Here is a 22,251-nt window from a genome sequence, read left to right on the forward strand (position 1 = left end):
AACGTGGAGAAAAATGGCTGTTTTTTGCACCACAATTTCAATATTTTTGTATTTCAGCTGTTATTTTCTGCAGGAAACCCTTGTAGGATTTACACAAATTACCCTTTACTGAATTGAGAATTATGTCTAATTTTTAGAAATGTTTAGCTTTCTGGGATCCAGCATTGGTTTTACACCCATTTCTGTCACTAACTGGAAGGAGGGTGAAAGCACAAAAAATAGTAAAAATGGGGTATGTCCCAGTAAATGCCAAAATTGTGTTGAAAAATTGGGTTTTCTGAAAGCTGGGAAGATGGTGATTTTAGCACTGCAAACCCTTTGTTGATGCCATTTTCAGGGGAAAAAACACAAGCCTTCTTCTGCAGCCCTTTTTCCCATTTTTTTGAAAAAAACAAAATTTACTCTGTATTTTGGCCAATTTCTTGGTCTCCTTCAGGGGAACCCACAAAGTCTTGTTACCTCTAGAATCCCTATGATGTTGGAAAAAAAGGTTGCAAATTTGGCGTGGGTAGCTTATGTGGACAAAAAGGTATGAGGGCCTAAGAGCGAACTGCCCTGAACAGCCAAAGAAAGGCTTGGCACCTGGGGGGGGGGGAAAGGCCTGGAAGCGAAGGGGTTAATATTCTGGTGGCAATATTGCATACCCTTGGTTTATGGTGGGGAGCAGTGCTTAACTTATTTTTAAAAAGAGGGCTGTGCTGTGCCCGAAACTCGTGGCTGGTGCAATTAAAAGTCAGTGCTTGGAATATCAAGACTGGCAGTTTTAAATCCACCTCATGTCTCAGTAATCTGCTATCAGACACTCCCTGTCCATTTATCTCACTTTTGCATGTTCCAACTGTCTCCTTTTGGGACTTTTTCTCAGTCTTTCTCATTCTCTGTCTTTTCAGTTTGTGTATTTTTCCCTCTTGCTCCCAGGAATGTACGACGAGGAAACATAAGAGCCAGCCACCAAAAATAAGTGCTAGTTGCCTCCACCAGCAACTACCAGCTCAAACTAACAACTGGTGAGGAGGCAGCCAAAGTTTAGTTTTCAAAAGAAAAAATCCTACTTCACCATCTTTAAAGGAGGATCAAGACGAGGGGCTGATGTGGCAAATATAGCAGTTAACCACTTGTGTATGTGCTCCCCACACGTTGAAAGTTGTTATAGTGATATTATTTTTAGGTTTGTATCATCACATCAACAGTTTTAGGTGCTTGCAGCTTTCCTTTTTGGTACTGTTACATATAGTGCTTTTGTTTTCTATACCCAGCTTGCAAAGACCTATGGGAATACTTTCACTTTGTGGTTGGGACAGTCACCTGCAATTGTACTGAATGGATGCCAGACAATAAGAAATACACTAACGACACACTCAGAGGAAATGGCTGGACGTCCTGCAACACCCATTTTTGAAAGACTATCAAGAGGAAAGGGTAAGCAGCTTTTCCATGAAAATGGTTTCTAATCAAATACATGTGACTACAAAAAAAGAAAGTGTTGAAAAAATGGCATAGAACTTCATTAGATGAGATACAGTGACTGGATGTATGACCTCAGTATTTATATAGCGGGGAATGTAATATCTGCTAAAATGTACTTCAGAAATGGTGAGGAAATATGAGTGAGTAAGTGAGCATAGTTATGGAATGCATAAATATTAGTTTAATCACTGTAAAGCCCTTTATAATAAAAATTTATATATAAAAAAATTAGCATTAAAATATTTAAATACAGCCTGGCTAGTTGTGACTTTGAATTCTTAGGTCATGAATATCCTTACATTTGTTTCCAAATCTATAGTATGTATACTCTCTTTATACTCTACCAAAAATGGCAATGTTATGCTAAACTATTGGTAGAGCTTGTTCTATTTAAGTTAGCATCATAAAAGGTTTAGGAATGACAGCTCATTTCATGAATTTATATTAGCATACACTCACACACACACAGGCACGCACACCCACACACACAGACACACACACACAGATAGAGTTTCCAAAGGAGGTGTGCTTTTTGTTTTGTTTTGCCAATAACTCTGGCACAGTTTCCCAAATGTTCACGAAACTTGCTGAACTAAATAGTATATCCACCTTTGTTCTTTTCTGGAATGTTTCTGCATGATCATTCAAAAAGAGGGGTCTAGAAAAAGAGGGCACCAAAGTACATTTTTCCTGTGGAATTTCCATAGGGCAGTTTTAACAGTGACACAGAAAAAACAGCTAAAATGAATTTCAACAAATTTAGCAGAAAGCTAAATACCTATCCAGAAAGCATACTTTTTGTGATTTGGTGTAAATTCATTCAGTGGTTTTTGATAAATCTGTTGCTGTAGGACTCTTGCATGACTCCCAAAGGTTTCCGTGGGAAGATATATCAAAATATGTGTTCTGATTGGCAGGTCCTGCTGCGGTCCGAATGAGGTGACTGGCTGATTCTAACCAACAAAAACATAGTGGCTGCCATTATAGGACTTGGGGACTCAGTCCAGAGTCTTGAACAATAAAATGAAAAAACATATAAGGAGTCACAGTTGGGATGTAATGACCCTTAGCACATATGGTTAACTCCCTGAGGGACCCACTCTTCAGGGCAGACAAATGGGGGAAAACTGTTTTAGGTTCATTGTGGTCTTAGTTAAACATAACTGACATGAGGGAAACAACATTTTTTACTATATATATATATATATATATATATATATATATATATATATATATATATATATATATATACTGGAAGATGCAGGATCACAAGAAAACAACAGCCAGCCAGGGCAACAATCTGGATCCCAAAGGATACAAAGAGCCACAAGAAAATGTAATATCCAAGAAAGAAGTGACTCAAACAGATGATCTCACTAAAGAACAGAAATATATTTCTACTACAACGGTTCAGCTTCTGCCTTCCTCAGGTAGTACAAGATGGTTTTCTCAGTGGCTGCACAGCTGACACTGGTGGATTTTTAAAAAGCATCATGAGTGAAGAGTCCAATTGGAATGTGGAATCAATGCAGTCCTGAGAACTCTTCAGATATGCAGAAATCAAGTGGTATTGTCAGTGATGTTCAGTCCATCTGGATGCAGAAATTTTCTCTGATGTCCAGTAGTTCTTCCTTTAAAACATGTTCCACAGGGAAAATCTTCAAATCTGATAGTAAATGGTCCACAAGGTTAAAATGGTTGGCTACAGGCTGGTCAAGTTTCTTGTTAATTATTGCCGATTTGTGGTTCCTGAATCGTGTACGGAGGTCATTCACAGTTTGACCTACATATTGTTTTTTACAGCTTTGACGTTGGCACTAAATAACATAAATAATGCATCTAAAGCGACTTGTAAGATGCTGTCTTATGTATATATATCCATGCAACCTGCATGCAACCTTTGTTTTTTAAGGGAATTTCTACGTTTTTTATTCTATTTCCTAACTATAATGTCCAAGTAACCTTTGCTTTTTTCTGTGAATTTCAGACCTATTTAAATTGTTCTCATACCAAACAGTCGCCTTTGTCCCCTCCTTGCATATGCAGAAGTTCATCAACTCTTAAAGCCAAACATTTGTTAAATGTTTTAACTCAGAAATTCACATCAGAATGAGTTTCCATTATCTCACTCTAGAGTGAGGGGCTAGCTCCTTTACGTCAGATTGTTTGCCATGCACGAGAAAACAGATGTTACTACTTTCTTTTTCTCCTATGTTCTTACAATAGAACCAGTCATGGAGCCCATCTTTTTCTAAAATTAAGTAAAGGAATAAGACCAATTCTTCATAAAAATCTGTCTTCAAACAGTTTATCAATTGGTGACTTCTTTTTTGCAAATTCTGGTTGACCATCCAGTCCCTCAATTAAAGTGACACATATATTTTAAATTGCAAATCCTACATTGGTATTTTTAAGTCTATGTGACTAATAGTTAACTACGACAGTCAAACCAAGACTCATGATGTCTTGTCCAAGTTCTGGAGAACACACGCTTTCCCAATGATACACATGGCGCTAAGAATTTTTAAATTAGCTCCATGTCTGAATTCCTCTTTGCAGCAGTTGAAGGAAAGAATATCCAAAATCTGTACCAACTACACTACTTACCTAAAACCACCCAATGTTCAAATTTCAAAACTTTGTGTCATCTTTTTTGTTCACATTTCTTTAATAGTTCATTTTCATCAAACAGTATAACGACCGTTGAAGAAAGTGAGTCCTTACTATATAACAAAAGAACATACACTGTCTATCCCATACTATCAAGGGTATCTCTTTCCTGGTTAAAAATCAGTTCTCCCCTTCCCACTCCCCAAATGTATTACGTACCAATATAATATATCACCCTCTTTTCTCATAAGCATGCATCAATGTCCTAAGGGTTTGACCTCGGAGTCTAATATTGCTGTCCCCCACGCTATTATCGCAAGTGAAATAGAATGGAAATGAAGGGAAATATGAATGTAGCAAACTCAATCATAATGAAAGTAATAAAATGGTAATAATAATAATGACTGCTACCCGTCATTTGGGAATATTCAACTATTTTTTTTTAAAACTAAATGTTAAACACATTTTAAGGCGGCTGAGATATAATGTAGATCATGACCAACAATTAAAATTAGCATGATACTGGTCGCATTACCTTTACACTATTGTACCCATACATCTCAACGTATTTTAAAGGATTCCCTGGCTCCTTCAAACAAATCCAGTTTTCATTGACATTATGAAGTAATCTTTCAAATCATGCCATTTCATACATATTCACCAACAATGTGTGAGGTTTGGATTTTCAACAGCACAGAATGCCCAACTTGGCAACAACCAGTGCAGTGGCCAAACATCAATTAATGTGGATTGAGCGAGTTGGTATATTGGATTTTGCATCTGATTCATGTGTGGCCTAATAGTCATCTGGGAAATAAGCATTGATCTCTCATGCTGTCTGCAAATATTAAAGAGATTCCTCAACCCTAAAATCTATTCTTGTTGTTGCATACTTGGTGCTCCCCATAGTGTGGAGAATCCCTTTATAGTGGATGAGTTCATCAATGACTGATGCTAATATTCTATTGCTGAATGGTGCAGATCCATGATGGCTGTTGGAGACAGGAACAGTTTCCTTGGGCTCTGCAGTTGGTGAATGGTGACATGGGAAATGCTTCTTGGTTCTGTCAGGATGTACTGACCTTTCTCACGGAATCCAGTGGGAGTGGTGTGCTCTTACAGGGCCTGTGATACAAATGGGTAAGGCTGGAATGGGATGAGAAAGAAAACAGAGACACAGGATTGCACCACTCTCATTTGTCAGCCCTGTTGTTCAAGAATGTTTGTTGGGTTGAGAAAGTAGTGAAAAATTAATCATCTTATAGAAATCAACGTTTAGCTGTCTTGTTTCCCCAGGAACAAATCTTGATCCTACCACCCCAATCCACGTGCATAGTTCAACAAGCTTGTGTCTGACAATGGTCATGGCTCCTTTGTTGAGCCTAGGCAGCACACATGCCCTGTCTTGGAGACATGCTGTATTCATTATAGGGCTTTGACCTTGCATGCTGCTTACCACAGGTTGAATCCAGTGTCACTCTTTTTTACTGCCTCCTAATTGGTTTGGAGCACCTACCAAGTACAGATTAATTAGTGACGGTCCGCTCCATTGCAGGTACTATTTCTTCTTTTCCCTCCCATTCCCCATGCCCTCTTTGTCCAGGTGTGTATTTTTGCTTTCACGCTATAGCAATTTATTTCCTATCCAGTTTTCATTATTTTCAGGTGCTGCTCGCTAGCTTTAACAGTGCTTGTTTGAATCATCAATACAGAGTATTCCAGTGCTACAGTGTTGCTTTCCTTCCATGGACCGGGTCTCCCGATCCCAGGTTTTAAAGCTGCACTGCGGTGTTTTTCGCTCTAACCCCACGTGCAGTTAAAAAACATAACCTGCCATTAACTTGGGTAACTCCTAAGTGCGAAGTGAGAGTTGTTTTTTAATCAATTGCGTCAAGTGTGCAGGGATGAAATGCAGACTTGTCTTTGATAGCAGGTAGTTTTGGTGTAAGAATGGTATAGCAGTAGAAGATACTTTATTCGGTTGCTATCAACAACCATAAAAGCATATATAAACAAATAAAAAGTTAACATTACTTATTTGGCTCAAAATCCAAAAGTGGATTACATCAATAAATGGTAATAAAAACACGGCAACATATTCTCATATGATTTATTAAAAAGACTCAAGACATTACAAAAACTGTTAATAAAACATCTATAAAATTATCTAAAAGCTCTTTCTGACCTTCAATACAGCACAAAAATAAACTGCAATACCATTCCAGATTTTGAGTGGTGGAAGAGTCTGTACGTACAGAAAGGCCGGGCGACACTGACGTATTTGTAAAGATTTTAAAAATGGTATTAAAATTTATTTCTCTGGTTAGTATACAATTTACAAAATAAACTGTATGTATTGTACTTTGTATTGAGACTGAATCACAGGGACAGTTCTCCAGTACAGCACTCCAATCATTCATTACAGGAAAACTGACTAATCAATGGGATGTCTCTAGTCTTATGCGAATGAGAACAAAGCAATGCCTAGGATTCAAAACATACTGTAGATTTGGTTCCATGCCGGCCATCATCTGCATCAGTTGAGTTCTCATAACACTTGGTTTTGTGCTTCTATAGCCCACCTTAAGTCGGCCAGATGGGTAAGGCATTCCATTTTAAGTTCTTTCCCGTTCAGTGTTTCCATAATTTCTGGTGCAACATAATAGTCCGGGTGACCCAAGTCCATAAAAAAGTTCCTAATGTACTCCAACCAAGGAATTCGCAGTGAATAATTTAAGGTTTGACAATCTTTTATAATCGCCCTGTTCATACTCGCATATTCTGAAGACCAGACTTTGTGCCATAACAATACTGGTTGTATCCTTATTAAATCTGCAATATGCGTAACCCACAGTTCTGAATGACACACAAATGATGAAGTGGAATTTGAGACACTTAAAAGTGACTTTAATAAATACTTTTCCGCTATCTGCAACACATTGCACTTTTTATATCCCCGTAGCCCTGCCCCATGCAGCAGAGACACATTTAGCATTATAAATTGTCAGCATGTCTTTTGGAGTGATCCTCGTTTAGAATGTATTTTTATGCCATGTCAGTTTTAATAAATAGTAGTTTCCTAGAGCTAATACATTGGGACCAGGTACCTTTATTGTCAAACAGGATTCCTAGGTGCGAGAATGTTGGTATAACATCTATTTTCCCGCCCTTTATTATAATGCGGCAATTTTTAGTAGTCTTAATGCCACATTTCATCACATATGTTTTAGAGCGATTAACTCTAAGGCCTAGTTCTTCCATGTAATGGGCAAAGATTGCCAAAAGACACAGCAAAACTAGTGGGGTTCATGCCAAAAGAACGGCATCATCAGCATACATAAGAGCTGGTATCGGTTGATAACCAATTTGTGGTAAATCCTTACATTCATTGACTAAAACCGACTCAAGTTTGTTTATATATAATGAAAGAAGGAAAGGCGCTAATATGCAGCCTTGTTGTACCCCTTGATATATATTGAATGAGCTGGTGCATTCCCTGTGCACCCCAAACCGTACCTTTGCTCTACTTGCAGAGTATAACTCCCTTATGAAGTGGACTATTGTTTCATCTACCCCCAGTCGCAAAAGGGTGGACCATAATTCACTGTGGATCACACAATCAAACGGCGAGGTCAAATCTACAAAGACCATGTATAGGTTTCCTTTCTTGACCTTAGAGTATTTACCAATCAGAATATCTAGATTTAGAGCCTGTTCCACTGTTCCTACCCCTGAGCGAAAGCCATATTGCAAGTCCGTTAGGATATTATTTGTTTCAGCACACTCCTGCAATCTGTTCAAAATAATACATCCAGCTATCTTTGCAAGAGTGTCGCGAAGCGAGATTGGTCTATAACAAGCAGGATTATGACTATCACCTTTTTTCCATATTGGTACTATAATGGACTCTCCCCAGCTTGAGATAAAATCTGTTGAACAAAAAGCTCTAAGAACCTGTGTCAATAAAGGGCCGCAAAGAACAATATTGGACTTGTATATGTCCACTGGGACTCCATCTGGGCCTGGTGCTTTCCCACTCTTACTTGCATTAATGGCTTCAATAACCTCATTTATACTAAACAGTGGAGTAATAGTCAGCAGGTCGCCTTCATAGATATTTGTACCTAGAGTCACCTTTCTTGAGCAGAATATTTCGGAGAAATGGGCAATCTATTCCTCTTCCGTAATAGCTAATTTCTATGCTGGGAGAATCTCTCTCTCCAGCAACGGGGAATTTACTACCTTCCAGAATATGACATTGTTTTGAAGGCTTGCTTCACACAGGGTGTTCGAAGTCTCTTCTTTTATACATTTTTTCCTATTTTTTACGGTCTTCTTATACTCCTGTCTGAGTATGGAAATCTCACTCTTACTTCTTTTTGAATTATGTAGGGCCTTCTTAAGATTTTTATAGGCCTGTGTACATTCAGAGTCAAACCAACCTTATTTTTTTCTGGGGTCCTGACATTTTCGTGTTAACACTAAGTGACTTTTTAATCCCACATGTGATTGCAGTGAAAGCTCTGATACATTCTTGTGGGTTTATATGATCATCAAGGCAAATCTCGAAGTCTTTAAAGTGGTCACTGAGCAGCTGCTTCATAAAGCCTATTGGTTCAATCTGGGACCAGCGTAGAGAATACCCATTTCTGGAGCCCAATTCTATATTACTAAGATTATCCACAGTTCCCATGTGCTGCTTTTTATCTGGAGGCAAAGCAAGATGTATACTTTGAGGATAGTGATCGCTGAGTGCAATATTGTAAATCTGGTGATTAGATACGCTGTAAGAGAAATTCTTAGATGTTAAAATAAAATGAATTGTTGTGTTTGCGCATCTGCCATTTTAGGTGGGTTTAAATTGCAAATTACTGCCATTAATTCCATTTGAAAATGATAAATCAAACTTGAACATAGTGTCATTCAGTGTGCTACCATAATGATTGTGACTGAAATGAACTTGGAACTCATTACCCCCTTAATATAGGCCACGACTTTCTCAGCCGATTGTGTCCATAAATGTGTGTTAAAATCACCTCCCCATACAAAGTCTCTCTCCTGGTGGAGTTGCACCAGGTCATCCTGCAATTGCCTAATTATATTTGAGATTTTACCCAAAGGGGCGTTATTGTAAAAATTTCCGATAACCAACTGTAATAAATTTTGTAGTTTACACAGAATCAACTGTTAAAGAAACATTTGAAGTTAGGCTAATCGCCTTTATCAGATCAAGCTTATTTGAAATGTAAGTACAAAGCCCCCTTTCGACCTGCCATGTGTGGAAGGGATCGCGGGAGTATGGAATGCCCTATATCCATTTATATGTATGGGATCTGTACACCAAGTCTCTTGGAGGCACAAACAGGAAAATGGTCCGATAAAGCCTAATCATTCAGTTATTTTGATTTTATTGCAAAGGCCTGCCACATTCCAAAACAAAAGATTGAGGCCTAGTCTTGCAACCCCTGAATCATATGAATCGGAGGCAGCAAGATCTACCTCATGTTTCTTGGTTCTCGCTGGGTAAGGTAGGAACATTTGCAAAGACTACTACATTGGGGGTCGCTGCAGGGGGTAATTGTAAAATGCCACTCGGGAGAAGTGGCGTATCCGTTGGGGGTGGGACGTGTTATAGATCTCAGAGCCACTTGTGTTTGTATGCACCGTCGTAGTTTGATGTATGCTAAAGGTGTGACCTGCGTGTGTACAGGACTTTGTGGGAGGCTGCTTGGCTAAAGGTGTAATCGATGGGGGTTGCAGCTCTGTTACTGAACATAAATTTGAATCGGTTGTACCATTAAGTTGAGGGGTTATAGAGACTGGATCAACTGATTGTGTCTTCACTAGGTCAAGGATAGACGCCACATTACTCTCCACTTGAATTAAACGGTTTAGTAAAATATCAAATGATGTTTTGACTGTGAGTTCGAAGGGTTTAATTGTGTCTAGAATGTTTACATGTACTTTTGCTGTAGTTATCTTCTGGGGAGTTTTTTTGTGATGGTTTTAGTTTGCTACTGTCCGATAGGTTGAATGCTTATATCATCCTTATTATGAGGTTCAGCTGTCAAAAGGCTTGAAGCACTTCCCGTTTAAAGTACTCGAGGCTTCTGTATACGTTTAGATGGAGGGGGAAATCATCAACCTCTAATATGGACTCATTTGCATATTGAATACAGCCGTTTAGGACTTCAACTTGCTTCCTACTCTCTATAACCTTAGATCAATGTATGGAGTCGGGGTCTAAGCTTGAGGGATTATTATGCAAGGGTAAAGCCTCTATAGGGCTACCTTTTGATAGTAGCCTTTCTTCTACATTTGTATTCTGCTTATATATAACCGCCATTGCACCTGAGATATACTTTAATATTGATGTATGATCTTTATGAGAGGATGTGTTCTTTGCATTTGATTGCTTCTTCTTGCCCATCTCTGGATTTCGGTCGTACACTAAAATACCCAGTTGATGTTAATTTGACCCACTTTTTGCCACACTAACCCCCTGTTAAGACGCTAGTCAATGAAACCAATGAAATCAATATAGATCAGACTTAATGCATGGATTAGTAGGACATTACCATTAATGTTAGAGGGGTGGCCCAGCCGTCTCCTCTGGGCTCTGACGGGTGCAGACGGGCCCGCTCTTGGCCCGGTCTTCGCCCAGGTGCGCCCACGCACGTCCTGTGCAGTGGGGCAAAAGTCCAGTGATAAGTGCCTCCAGGCGCGAAGAGAGCAGCAGGGGTGGCTTCCTGCCGCTAAGGAATCAAAGAAATGTAGTCTGCAGCCCCTGGGCTTCTCACAAAGTGTCCCTGGTATAGAACCACTTTACATTTCCGACTGGGCAGGAAACAGAAGAGCTGGCACTTCCTAGCACCTGTCTCTAAATAGTTATGTCTGCTGACTTCCTTTTCAGATGTGCTCTTAAAGGTTAAAATATTAAGAGTTAATATTTGAATAAATTATGTATGCTTTTGGAGGAGGTGTATTGTGTTGATTGCAACAGGGTCTTTTGTGTTTGCACATTCCTGTGTGGGTTTTGTGTGTACCGTTACATGTGTGTGTCTGATTGTTTACTGTTGTGTGCGTGCATCCTTACTGTTTCCAGACTCAAACATCACTGTATTGGGATGTGTGACAGCGGGATTAACCTACTTCAGAGAGGGTTCAACTTATAAGGGTGGCATTAACATGCTTCAGAGGGGCTGACACTCCTGAGGCGGGAGGCTTACATGGGCAGCACCATAGGACTGTTCTTTTTCACTCTGCGAAATGCTCAGAACCGCCTTCCCTAAAGAAGGAATGAGAGGTTAGAAACAGAATTAAGTGTTGTCAAAGCGGGTCTGAATGACTTGAATGGTTTCGAGTGCTGAGGCGAAGATAATGTCAGTGAGAGCCATCGAACATGATGTCAGTGAGAGACGCTTAAGGCCATAGTGCTGTGGATAGGTTTACTGTTCACTCAATACTGAGATTGCTACTCTAACACAGGCTATCTCTGACATATGAGACCAGATCATATGTCATTTGTGCGGCAATTTTTTGATAGCTTCACTTCATTATTTTGTCATTTCTACACACTAACGCCACTGTGTGGGCAGAGGTTTCACCTCATTTGTACCAGTTTAATATTCCAATAAAACAATACGAATTTGAAATGTGAACAGTCAACCTTTGCAAAGGGCCGTCCACTGTGTCGCATCTGGTGTCTCCGCGTTTTAGACACTTTTCATCCTTTTGTGCTACAAACATGTTTGTGGAAATCTGCCGATCATGCAGCAGAAGATGGATCATGTGGGAATGGGCCAATTCCATAGTTATGTGGGAAACTTTGTGGCCAAAAAATGTATTACTTTCAGTAGTTTGGCATAGATTAACAAGCAGCTTTGCAGTCTCAAGTGTTACTCGCAACTGGGTCCCTTTATGGATGTTTCTAGAATTTAACCTTTAAGGTTGAGGTGTGTAACCTGAAGAAACTCTCCGCTTTAGGTGGTTCTGAGCACTTTTAGAACAAGGACATGACATATTGAGGACTGTTTCACTTGAGGGACAGCTCTGCTGTCTCAACTCTTACTCAGAGGTGTGTAGCCGAGAGTAACCTGTTGAATAGCATTGTTGTTTCATAGCCTAGTGAGAGCTGTGTACCCTGATGCTTAACTCCTTATACGCATTACCTGTGAGGGATAGCAGTTGCTGGAATCATAAATTCAAAGTAACCTGTGGGATAGCTTTGCTGTCCCAACTGTTGAAAACAGCTTTGAGGCCTCTGATAGAACTCTCCTGTCTCAGACATTAATGAGAGTGATATGACGGCGTGGCTTGGATGGTCAAAATGGCGGACACGTGAAATCGCGGCTCCGCCAGGGCCCATTAATTATCCTTTTCATCCCTAACCCACCGGGAACTGAAGGCAGCAAAGAACACTGGGGGAGTGGCGGGGACCCCTTGGGCTGGAGCCTGGGGCTGTTTTCGAGCCCTTTGGTGAGGATCAGGAGGCGCGCTGCCGGGTGGAGCGATCTGACGGATGCTGAAGCAGAGTAGCAGCCGGCAAGGGATCACCTGGCGCGGTTGTGGGCTGCAGAAGGAAGAGGCCCAACAGACAGGGAGAGCCTGTACTCCCGGCGGCATGCGGGCAGAGAGTGCCTGGGACGGCGAGTGACTCGAGCCTGGGGATCAGTGAGACATGACACCGGGGGAGTGCGGTGCAATCCTGGAGAACGGAGTGCGGAGTGAGCAGTGAAATAGGTTGAGTGTGTGGCCCGGCCACGCAGTTCGGAGCCGACAGACATTGGTGGGGAGCAGTGGGAGCGCCCCTGGGGCAGCGCTCGGCTGGCACTTGAGGGCCAGTGTGAATTGAGCATTGGACGAGGAGCGACAGTGGCGGCAAGAATTGAGTGGAGGGGCCCTGGCTCGGACGGAGATACGCGGGGGCCCCTGCAGAGGAATCTGGTACCGCGGAACCCAACGCAGCCCTCATGAGCGGCATTGAAGGAAGAGGACTGATACTTTGAAAGCCCAGGTGAGCACCAGGGGACAGCGGCCTAGTCTGAGGGTCTTAAGTGTTGACCCCAGGACAAGAAAAATTGATGAGAGAGCTGTGTGTCCAGATCCTCGTTGAGACGGAGTGGGGGTTGTTAGCTTGCCACCCCAACATGACGGATGTCCTCAAGGGGCAGGAACAGAAGTAAAGTGCAGGCCGCAGGCACATGGGCGGCTCAGCAGGAGGAGCAATGGCAGAACAGGTGACACCGCCCCTACAAGTCACGTCAGACAAGATTCTGGGGGGCAGTGAGGACACTAAGATGACTCTTCAGTGGGACATTGGCAAGGTATCGGTGGAAGTAAACCTACTTAGGGCAGATCACCAGAAGCTGGCGTATAGAGTCAAAGAAAACAAAATAGTACTTGCGGAGATCTCACCGGTGCAACAGGAGCTCAAGGCCACAGATCTCCAGCTGACGGAACGTGTGCAGTGGCTGGAGCACAGGGCGGAGGGTGCAGAAGGCCGCAATCGCAGGAATAATGTGAGAATCGTAGGTCTCCCGGAGGGTGTGTAAGGTGCGGATATGGTGACTTTTCTGGAGGGGTGGCTGCGATCGGACGTGGCCCTGGAACTACTCACCCCATTCTTTGCATTGGAGCCTGCGTACCGGGTGCTATCGGGGGCGTTGGCCTCAAGACGACCCCCTCCAGTGATCGTGGCCAAGTTGTTACACTACCGAGACAGAGACATACTGCTGAGGCGAGCAAGAGAGGCCGGACCCTTTTGTGTTGCCAATGGAACAGTAACGTTATTTCTGGATTTCACTGTGGAGGTACAGAATAAATGAGCCTCCTACAGAGTGGTGTAGAGAGCGCTCAGGGACGAAGGTATTCAATATTCCCTCCTATTCCCGGCTAGACTGAGGGTGATCGCCGAGGGCCACACCACCTTTTTCCAGACACCAGATGAAGTGTGGCAATGGCCCGAGACGCATAAAACAGGGGAGGGCCCTGGGAACAGAGCGGGACGCACAGGATGCCAGAGTCGTAGAGGGCTCAAGAGACAACGAAGTAAGCTCCGATGGAGAGTGGGAAAAACGCAGGCCCAACAGGAATCCACCAGGAAAGCGGCGCTGGAGGCGGTGGCATCATTGCAGAGTACAGATTCATCAGCAGAGGCCAGTGAAAGGGAGTCTGACCGGGCCTCAGATGCAACAGGGACAGGTTCTCACAGCCCCGATGGGGCCCCCAGGATGACTCCCCAAACGGCCGATGATTTGGGTTGACACTTCCTAAGCTGCCCCAGCCCTGAGATGGGGATTTTGGATTGACTTTTGGGCCCTGTTGGCCGTGAGAACACAGAATGACTTCCTGTTTTGGTGGTGCTTATGCAATGTTTACAGTTGTAGAGGTGCCCTGGGGACAGGGAGTTGGGGGTTACAGTCTCATGTTTTGTGTTGAGTGCGAGAGAGATGGATCGTCCTGTTCTGAAGCAGATGCTGGCAGCGGGGGATGGAGTGGCGAATACAGGAGGGGGCGGATGCTGGAACGGGTGGGCAGCCTTCCCTGGGATAATGCAAGTACAATGGCGGACTATAACCTGATAACATGGAATATCCGTGAGATGGGGACGCTGACTAGGCGGCACAGAGTCTTGACATATTTGAAGAGGAGGGGACTGCATATAGCACTATTGCAAGAGACCCATCTTAACTCCAGTGAGGTAGACAAATTAAGGCACAGATGGAGGGGACAAGTGTTCCCCACCACATACTCAGCCTTTGCACGCTAGTGTGGATAAGAGCAGGGGTCCCATTCGAAGCTACAACTGTTGAAATAGACCAAGATGGTAGGTTTGTGATTGTGGAGGGAAGACTGCATAGAAAGCAGGTGGTACTAAGTTGTATATATGCCCCTAATCAGGATCAGGTGCTCTTTCTGCAACATCTCTCAGGCCGATTCACTAGGCTGCTGGGGGGACAATTAGTGGTGGGGGGGTTTAATGGTGTTATAGACACTGAATTAGATCGATCAACTCCTCCGTTACCAGAGGCATCAGCACATAAGCTGGTTAAAGGACTATGAGACTGGATGGCACACTGGGGACTAGAGGATGTATGGCGGACTCAGCATCCGTGAGTGAGGGATTATTCCTACTACTCTGGTTTGCACGAGGTGCACACTAGAATAGATAGGGTGGTGTGAAACTGGAACCTAGTACACAAAATAACACACACTGAGTACTTGGGACGTACCCTATCAGACCACAGCCCATTACTCCTTATTTGGCGTACTACGGAGTCCCGAGCACCCATCCCGATGTGGAGACTTGGACCGATGGCCCTGGAGGACCCACCCCACAGGGAAAACGCTTAGAACACACCTATTGGAGCATATCCGCGTCAACCAGGGCTCCACGGCCTCCAGACAGGTAGAATGGGAGACCCTTAAGGTAGTGACCCGGGGACACTGCATGGGACAAACAGTGGGGATCACAAGGGTCTTAGAGCGTGAGCTTGTTCGCCTAGAAATGCTAACACATGAGAGCGAGATGGTGGGGGGTATGGACTTGATAGCACGGAACAGACTCCTTAAGGTGAAAGAATCTCACAGCCTGGCTGAGTAACAGCTGCGACGACACAGCTACCTGTGACACCTGGCGGCTGTGCATGCAGAGGAGGGTAGGTTCTGGCAGGATGCTGGCATGGCTGGTGAGACCCCAGGGGGAGGGAGCGCCAATAACGAGCGTGTGTGGTGTGGGAGAGGTTTGCGTGCATGGACCGACTGAAATAACTCATGAATTTATGTATTACTATAAAGCCCTTTATGGTCGACTGGCGGTGGACCTACCAGGGGTGCTGGGCAACCATTTGCACTCGCTGCCATTGAGCACATTGACGATAGAGGACCTGGAACAACCGGGGGGCCTGGTGACATTAGAGGAAGTCAAGACCGCCATCTCACAACTAGTGGCGGTTAAGACACCAGCACAGATGGACTCCCCATGGAGTTTTATAAGACGTACTGGGATATCCTGGCGCCTGTGTTAGTGGAACTCTACGTAGAGGCTCTCCAGTGGGGCATGCTTTCCGAGACAATGAGAGAAGCGCTAGTGGTCCCATTGCCCAAGATAGAGTCACAGGAGGCACCGATGACCGATTTTAATCCGCTTTCGATGTTGAATTGCGACTTTAAAATACTGAGTAAGGCTTTGGCCAACAGACCGTTCCAACATATCCCCTCCTTAATACACGAGGACCAAAATGGCTTTATACCAGCACGTAGAACGTCTCTTAATCTTAGGCGTTTGTTTGCTCTTTTACATATGCCACGAACTGAGCGGCTGCAGGTCGCAGTGTTTCTCTCTCTGGATCTGGAGAAGGCGTTCGACTCAGTGAGGTGGGAATACCTGACGGCAGTGATGCTCAGGATGGGCTTAGGCGAATGATGGGTGCAGTGGGTCGACTTACTATACAGTGGTCCGATGGCGTGGGTGAGGATGGGCTGGATGGTGTCAGTGACCTACCCCATTTTTAGAGGCACCAGACAGGGCTGCCTGTTGTCTCCTCTATTGTTTGCACTCGCTGTTGAGCCTCTGGTGGCCAGATTTCAGGTGGAGGGCCGAGGCAGGGGGGGTGACGTGGGTCCGCACAGATCATAACATTTCACTTTATGCAGATGATATATTAATCTATTTGAGAGAGGGTGATTCTGGGGTCCTGTGGGTGCTTGATAACTGGAGGAGTTTGGAGACATTTCAGGCTTGCGACTCAATAGATGTACGTATTTCCATGGGGGGTGGGAGAGCTGTCTTGTCCATTGGATATAGGACGGGCACCCCACACCTTTAAATACCTGGGAGTTCAGGTGTTTCATGACATGGGGGACCTTCGTGATGGCAATTTGGGCAGGGCACTCCGATCTTTGAGGTCTTCTGTGACGTTCTGGCACTCTCTGAAACTGTCCAAAATGGCACGGATATCCCTCTCTAAGATGATTATGTTGCCTCGCCTTCTCTATTATTTCTCCAACCTACCGGTGATGGTCTCAGCGAGTTGGTTCAAGGAATTGAATACACTGCTTAGAGAGCTCATATGGGATGGGGGTCACAGGCGGACTGCTCTATCTGTCTTACGTCGCCCTGTGGAAGAAGGTGGACTGGGAGTCCCGGACTTTGAGCTTTACTACTTGTCGAGCCAACTACAATGGATGGTCAGATGGTTTGCAGGGGAAGGGCGATTGGACAGGGTCAGTGTCAAGGGAGAGATTGGGGGAGACTTGATACTGGCGCGAATGATTGACAGGCGGATACCGTTACCAGGAGGAAACATGTTGCTGAAAGTGGCATTCCCCTATTGGAAGAGATGCCTGAAACGCATGGGAATTGGGACAGCATACTCACTGGCACTCCCATTGACGGCATTGCCTCAGGGTTCGCCAGGCTGGGTGATACAGAGATCGCAGGTTGGGCCTGGGTCCAGCCAGGAGTGGAGTCCCTGGGGGGTCTCTTTCGTGACGGGGTGATGAGATCTCTCACTAGTATGATGGAGGAGAGTGGGGTTCCGAGGGGACAATTCCTTCTTTACCAAACGCTGACATATTCCATACAGGAGTATTTGCACACAGTGAATGTGGAACCAGAGGTTCATACAGTACTTCAACTCTTACTAAAAATGGGGGGAGACACTCACCTTATCACTAGTCTAAATAGAGCCCATTATGAAGGCACAATGCAATCCCTTCAGAGCCTTAGGGCAAAGTGGGAGAGGACTGAAGTGGAGTGGTGGAGGGCGGTGGCGTACCCTCGTAGGGTGTCACGGAACACTCGCCTCAGATACATCTAATACAATTATGTGCATAGAACGTACCTTTTGCCAAATAGAATACAGGTGATATATGGGGGTGAACCACGAGTGTGCCCCAGATGTGGTATTGAGGATGCGGATTTGGATCATATGCTGTGGCACTGCCCAGCGATGCAGCACTGTTGGCGGACGGTGGTGGATAACATGTAAGAGACACTAGGAGTGTGTGTGAAGATGGACCCCTCTGTTTGCCTTTTGGATCTGGGCCCCAGATCGGTCTCCCGAAAAATAGGTGATAGGTTTTTAGACTTAGCACTGGCGCCCTTCGAACACCGGATTGCCATGAACTGGAAATCGACTGGGGGCCCCTCAGTGGTGGCCTGGAGGTATGATGTATCGATCTGGGCGCAGGCTGAGCTGCATGCGTTGCAACACGAGGAGGACCGGGGGGGTCCGTCAGTGCCCATTTGCCCCACTTTGGGCGGAATTACTGGCATCTTGGGAGTAAGGGACATCAGTGGCAGGAGATAACCCAGGGACAGGGGAGGAAGAAGCTGACACGACCCACACAGGCCAGGGCACAGGAGATGAATAGGGTTGAACTGGAGTGTGTGGAAAGGAATGAAGGATGCTACCAGCGATGGGAATAACTGAGGGAAATGCGATATGGAGGTTAGGAGTACCCCGATCCAAATACATGATGTGCTGAGAAACCAGCTGTTGAACTTTGTGATTAAACACATGTGAAAAAGCTGTGGGAAAAGACAAGGATGGGTGGGGGCCTACCTACTGGGATGGTGGGCCTGTGGCCCTGATGACTCTGACCTTCATGCAAGTATCAGGATTATCTCTCCAGCGCAAAGTTAGATTTATTAGTTACTATGGTTTATAAGACATGAGGATTGGATACAGAATGTGACACTTTGTAGATCGGGAAGAAGAAGAGGGTTACAATATCAGAGGACAAAGGCATTCACAAGATAGGTAGAATATAACTGTTAACATAATAATCAAATGCCTGTTCTACTTTTACAAAGGGACGAATATTGTGATATCTGTATCGTGAATTTGAGGCATTCCAGCATGACTTGTTAACTGAATGAAGATGTGAGTTACTGAGAAAAATGTCAAAAAACACATTAAAAAAAAATAATAATAATTAAAGTGATGTGACCCAGTCGATAGCTCTGCTGTTCTAAGCATTTCTGAGAGATGTGCAACAAGAGAAGACATTTTTATCAAAGGCCATGATAAGAACAGTGTAGCCTGAGGTAGATCTGTGCTGACACAGACATTAATAGGAGCTGTGACGCATTCAGGGTAGTTCTGCTGACTCTTGTACTATCTACATGTGTGTAAATTAAGTATTGCTCTGCTCTCTCAGTTGTTAGTGATGGCAATGGAAACTGGGGGAAAGCTCTTTAGTCTTGGCAGTCACGGAGTGCATTGTAACCCCAGGGGTAGCTCTGTTTTCACAGGCCTTACAGAGCTATGTCATCATAATTGCTACTGAGATATGTGTGTATGTTAAGAAACAGCAGTGCAGTCCATGGCTTTGCCTACACATGTGTAAGCTAAGAGGAAGCTCTGCTGTCCCAAATGTTCAGGAGAGCTCCGGAAGGACTAACAGTACATGCTGGCTCAGGCATTAATAAGATTGATGTAACCCAATTGATGGCTCTGCTGTCTGAAACATTACTGGGAGATGTGCAACCAAGGAGGTAGCTCTTCTGTCTAAGGCCTTGATGAGAGCAGTGTAACCTGATGTAGATCTGTGTTGACTCAGACATTAATGAGAACTGTGACCCCTGTGGGGTAGCTCTGCTGACTTCCGTACTACCAAGGTGTATGTAAACTAAGTATAGCTCTGCTGTACAGAGCTACACTTAGATAGCGACAGTAGTGCAAACTGAGGGATACACCTCATGTGCCTGCAATTTGGCATGCACTTATTATTCTCTATGCAGGTTATTAGTGGATACAATTTGGGCTTGATATAGCCTTACACATATTCAGGAATTAAGCTATAATTGAACTAACCAGAAAACAGATCTCTTAACTTCTTTTACCAAAATAATTTCTTCAGATCACTTTGCAGGTACGAGGTGGGTACGAAGACCTTGTCTGAAACCAAACCAAAACACATATGTAAAAGACATTGGCCCTCATTACGGCTTTGGCGGTCTTTATGTAAGACCGCCGAAGTTGCGGGGGCCTAAAGACTGCCAGTGCTGGTGGTCACAAGACCACCCTATTACAACTGATTTCTGAATTCCACCTGAAATCAGGTAGAATTCTGACACCAGTCGTGCTGACAGTTCCACTGCCGTCACAGCCACGCCAAAAGGACGCTACACGCCGTATTTCGACCCGTAATACGGTGTGGCGGTGTCCTGATGGCGGGCGCTGCTGGCGGTAGAAGCACTGGGACCCGTCCTCTCCTATACATCCTCCTCTATATACGAGGTAAGTGGATCGTCCGACAGGGGGGGTGTGTATGTAGATGTGTGAGTGCATGTGTGAAAGTTGTGAATGCAGAGGGGTGTTTGTGAGTGCGTGTCTGCATTTGTGAGTGATTGTGGATGGGGTGAGGGGGGGTGAGTGTTTATGGATGGGGTGGGAGGGGTGTGAGTGTGGATGGAGTGGGGGTGAGTGAGTGTTTGTGGATGGGGTAGGAGATGAGTGAGTGTTTGTGGATGGGGTTGGGGTGTGAGATTGTTTGTGGATGGGGTGGGGGGTGAGTGAGTGTTTGTTGATGGGGAGGGGGTGAGTGTGTGAGTGCATGTGTGTGAGCGATTGAGTGCGTGAGTGCGATTGAGCGGATGGAAGGGGTGAGTGTGTGTATGCATGTGCATGTGTATGTAAGTGGACAGGGGAATGTGGTGTGTGTTTGTGTGAGTGAACAGGGAGAGCGGGTGAGTGCGTGTATGCGGTGCAAGGAGAAGGGGGATGTGAATGTATGTATGTGCTGGGGAGGAGGGAGTGAATGCGTGTGTGAGGGCAGTGTTTGTGTATGTATGTTAGTGTGAATGGGGGATAAGAAGCGAGTGCGCGGGTGAGTGGAGGGATGTTTGTGTGTGGATGTGTGCGAGTGTATCCTGGCGACATGAATGCTTATTCCTACTGCCAGGATGCAAGACAGCCAGCTTTTTCTGGCAGTACGACGGCGGTCTCCCCCACTGTAATACCGCTAGTGGTATTACGGCACCCGTGTTGTTGGAGATGCTCACCTCCAGCCTCGCGGACAGCAGAAAAGAGACGGAATGGGAAGAGTATCGGAGGTTTGGCTTCAACCAAACTTGTAATTTGGTGCTCTTTGCCGCCGGCACGCCGGCGGTGAGACTGCCACCGAGGCCCTGGCGGTCTTCGGACCGCCAGGGTCGTAATGAGGGCCAATGTCATTTACAACATTAATCACTCACAAATGCAAGACCTATTGCATTGCACATGCTTGTTTCATTTTAGGCATTTCATAATGTGGAAACCGAGCTCCAAGTGTGTGCCTTACGTAAAACATTTTATTACAGGTTTTCAAACACAAGGAGGTGTAAGCAGAGCAGCATGGTGGAGACCACCTAACACGGACCAAAATATGACAGGGAGGGAAGATGGGAACATTTTCATTTTTGCCATCACATTTATTTACACATCACACAATTATACATATTTACAGTACATCGGATATGTTTTCAATTTGAGGAACAGGTAAGTACAGCAATTTTCCAGAGCCACCAACTGAGGAGTTTAACCCAGGTCTCAGTGGTGAAAGATAAGGAATTGAGGACCGGATTTGGAGTTTGGACAGAGCCATATAGGAACAGTTCATTGGGTCTTGTATTGTTTTTGTTCAGCTTCAGGGAGGACCTGGACTGGCAGGTAAGGCTGGACTTCTACCTACTGGAGCAAGGTAAAGAATGATTTGTATGTGGCTGGGTGCAACTGAGGTGGCCTACTGAGCAAAAGAATGATGGGATGGAATGCTACCACAATCAATTGCATGTGGTTAGACAAATTGCAAGTATTTCTCCCATCACCTTTTGTGCATTTGGTCTTTCAAATTCCAACCCAAATAACCATTGTAGTTAAGCTTAAAGTTATTTAACCAGCAAAAATTATTTACTGATTAAAAATCAACTGCAAAAAAGCCACAAACATTTGCAAGAAATTGCAGCAAAAAAATTCAACCTGCATGAAAGTGACACTCTGCCGGACTACTGACAGAAAAGAAATAAAAAAGCCACTTCCAAAAAACTGAAATAGACTTTGCCAAAGTAAGCAAAATAAAGCACATTATTCATAACTATTCAAAAGCAAGAGTCAAAATGGTTAATTAAACAAAATATTAAAAAAAGATTTAATATATATTTTATCCATGCTTCCTAAATATAGT

General features: G+C 44.2%; 1 protein-coding gene across 1 annotated transcript in view; it reads left to right on the top strand.

Moving 5' to 3' along the window:
* Positions 1 to 22,251, top strand: part of LOC138265294 (cytochrome P450 2J4-like) — a 241,757-nt gene that overhangs the window by 29,008 nt on the left and 190,498 nt on the right. Inside the window, exon 2 of the mRNA XM_069212900.1 lies at positions 1,257 to 1,419. Coding sequence (XP_069069001.1) covers positions 1,257 to 1,419 — 163 coding nt within the window. The remainder of the gene's footprint in view (positions 1 to 1,256; positions 1,420 to 22,251) is intronic.

Source organism: Pleurodeles waltl, chromosome 11, assembly GCF_031143425.1.
Source record: "Pleurodeles waltl isolate 20211129_DDA chromosome 11, aPleWal1.hap1.20221129, whole genome shotgun sequence".
Taxonomy (NCBI): Eukaryota; Metazoa; Chordata; class Amphibia; order Caudata; family Salamandridae; genus Pleurodeles; species Pleurodeles waltl.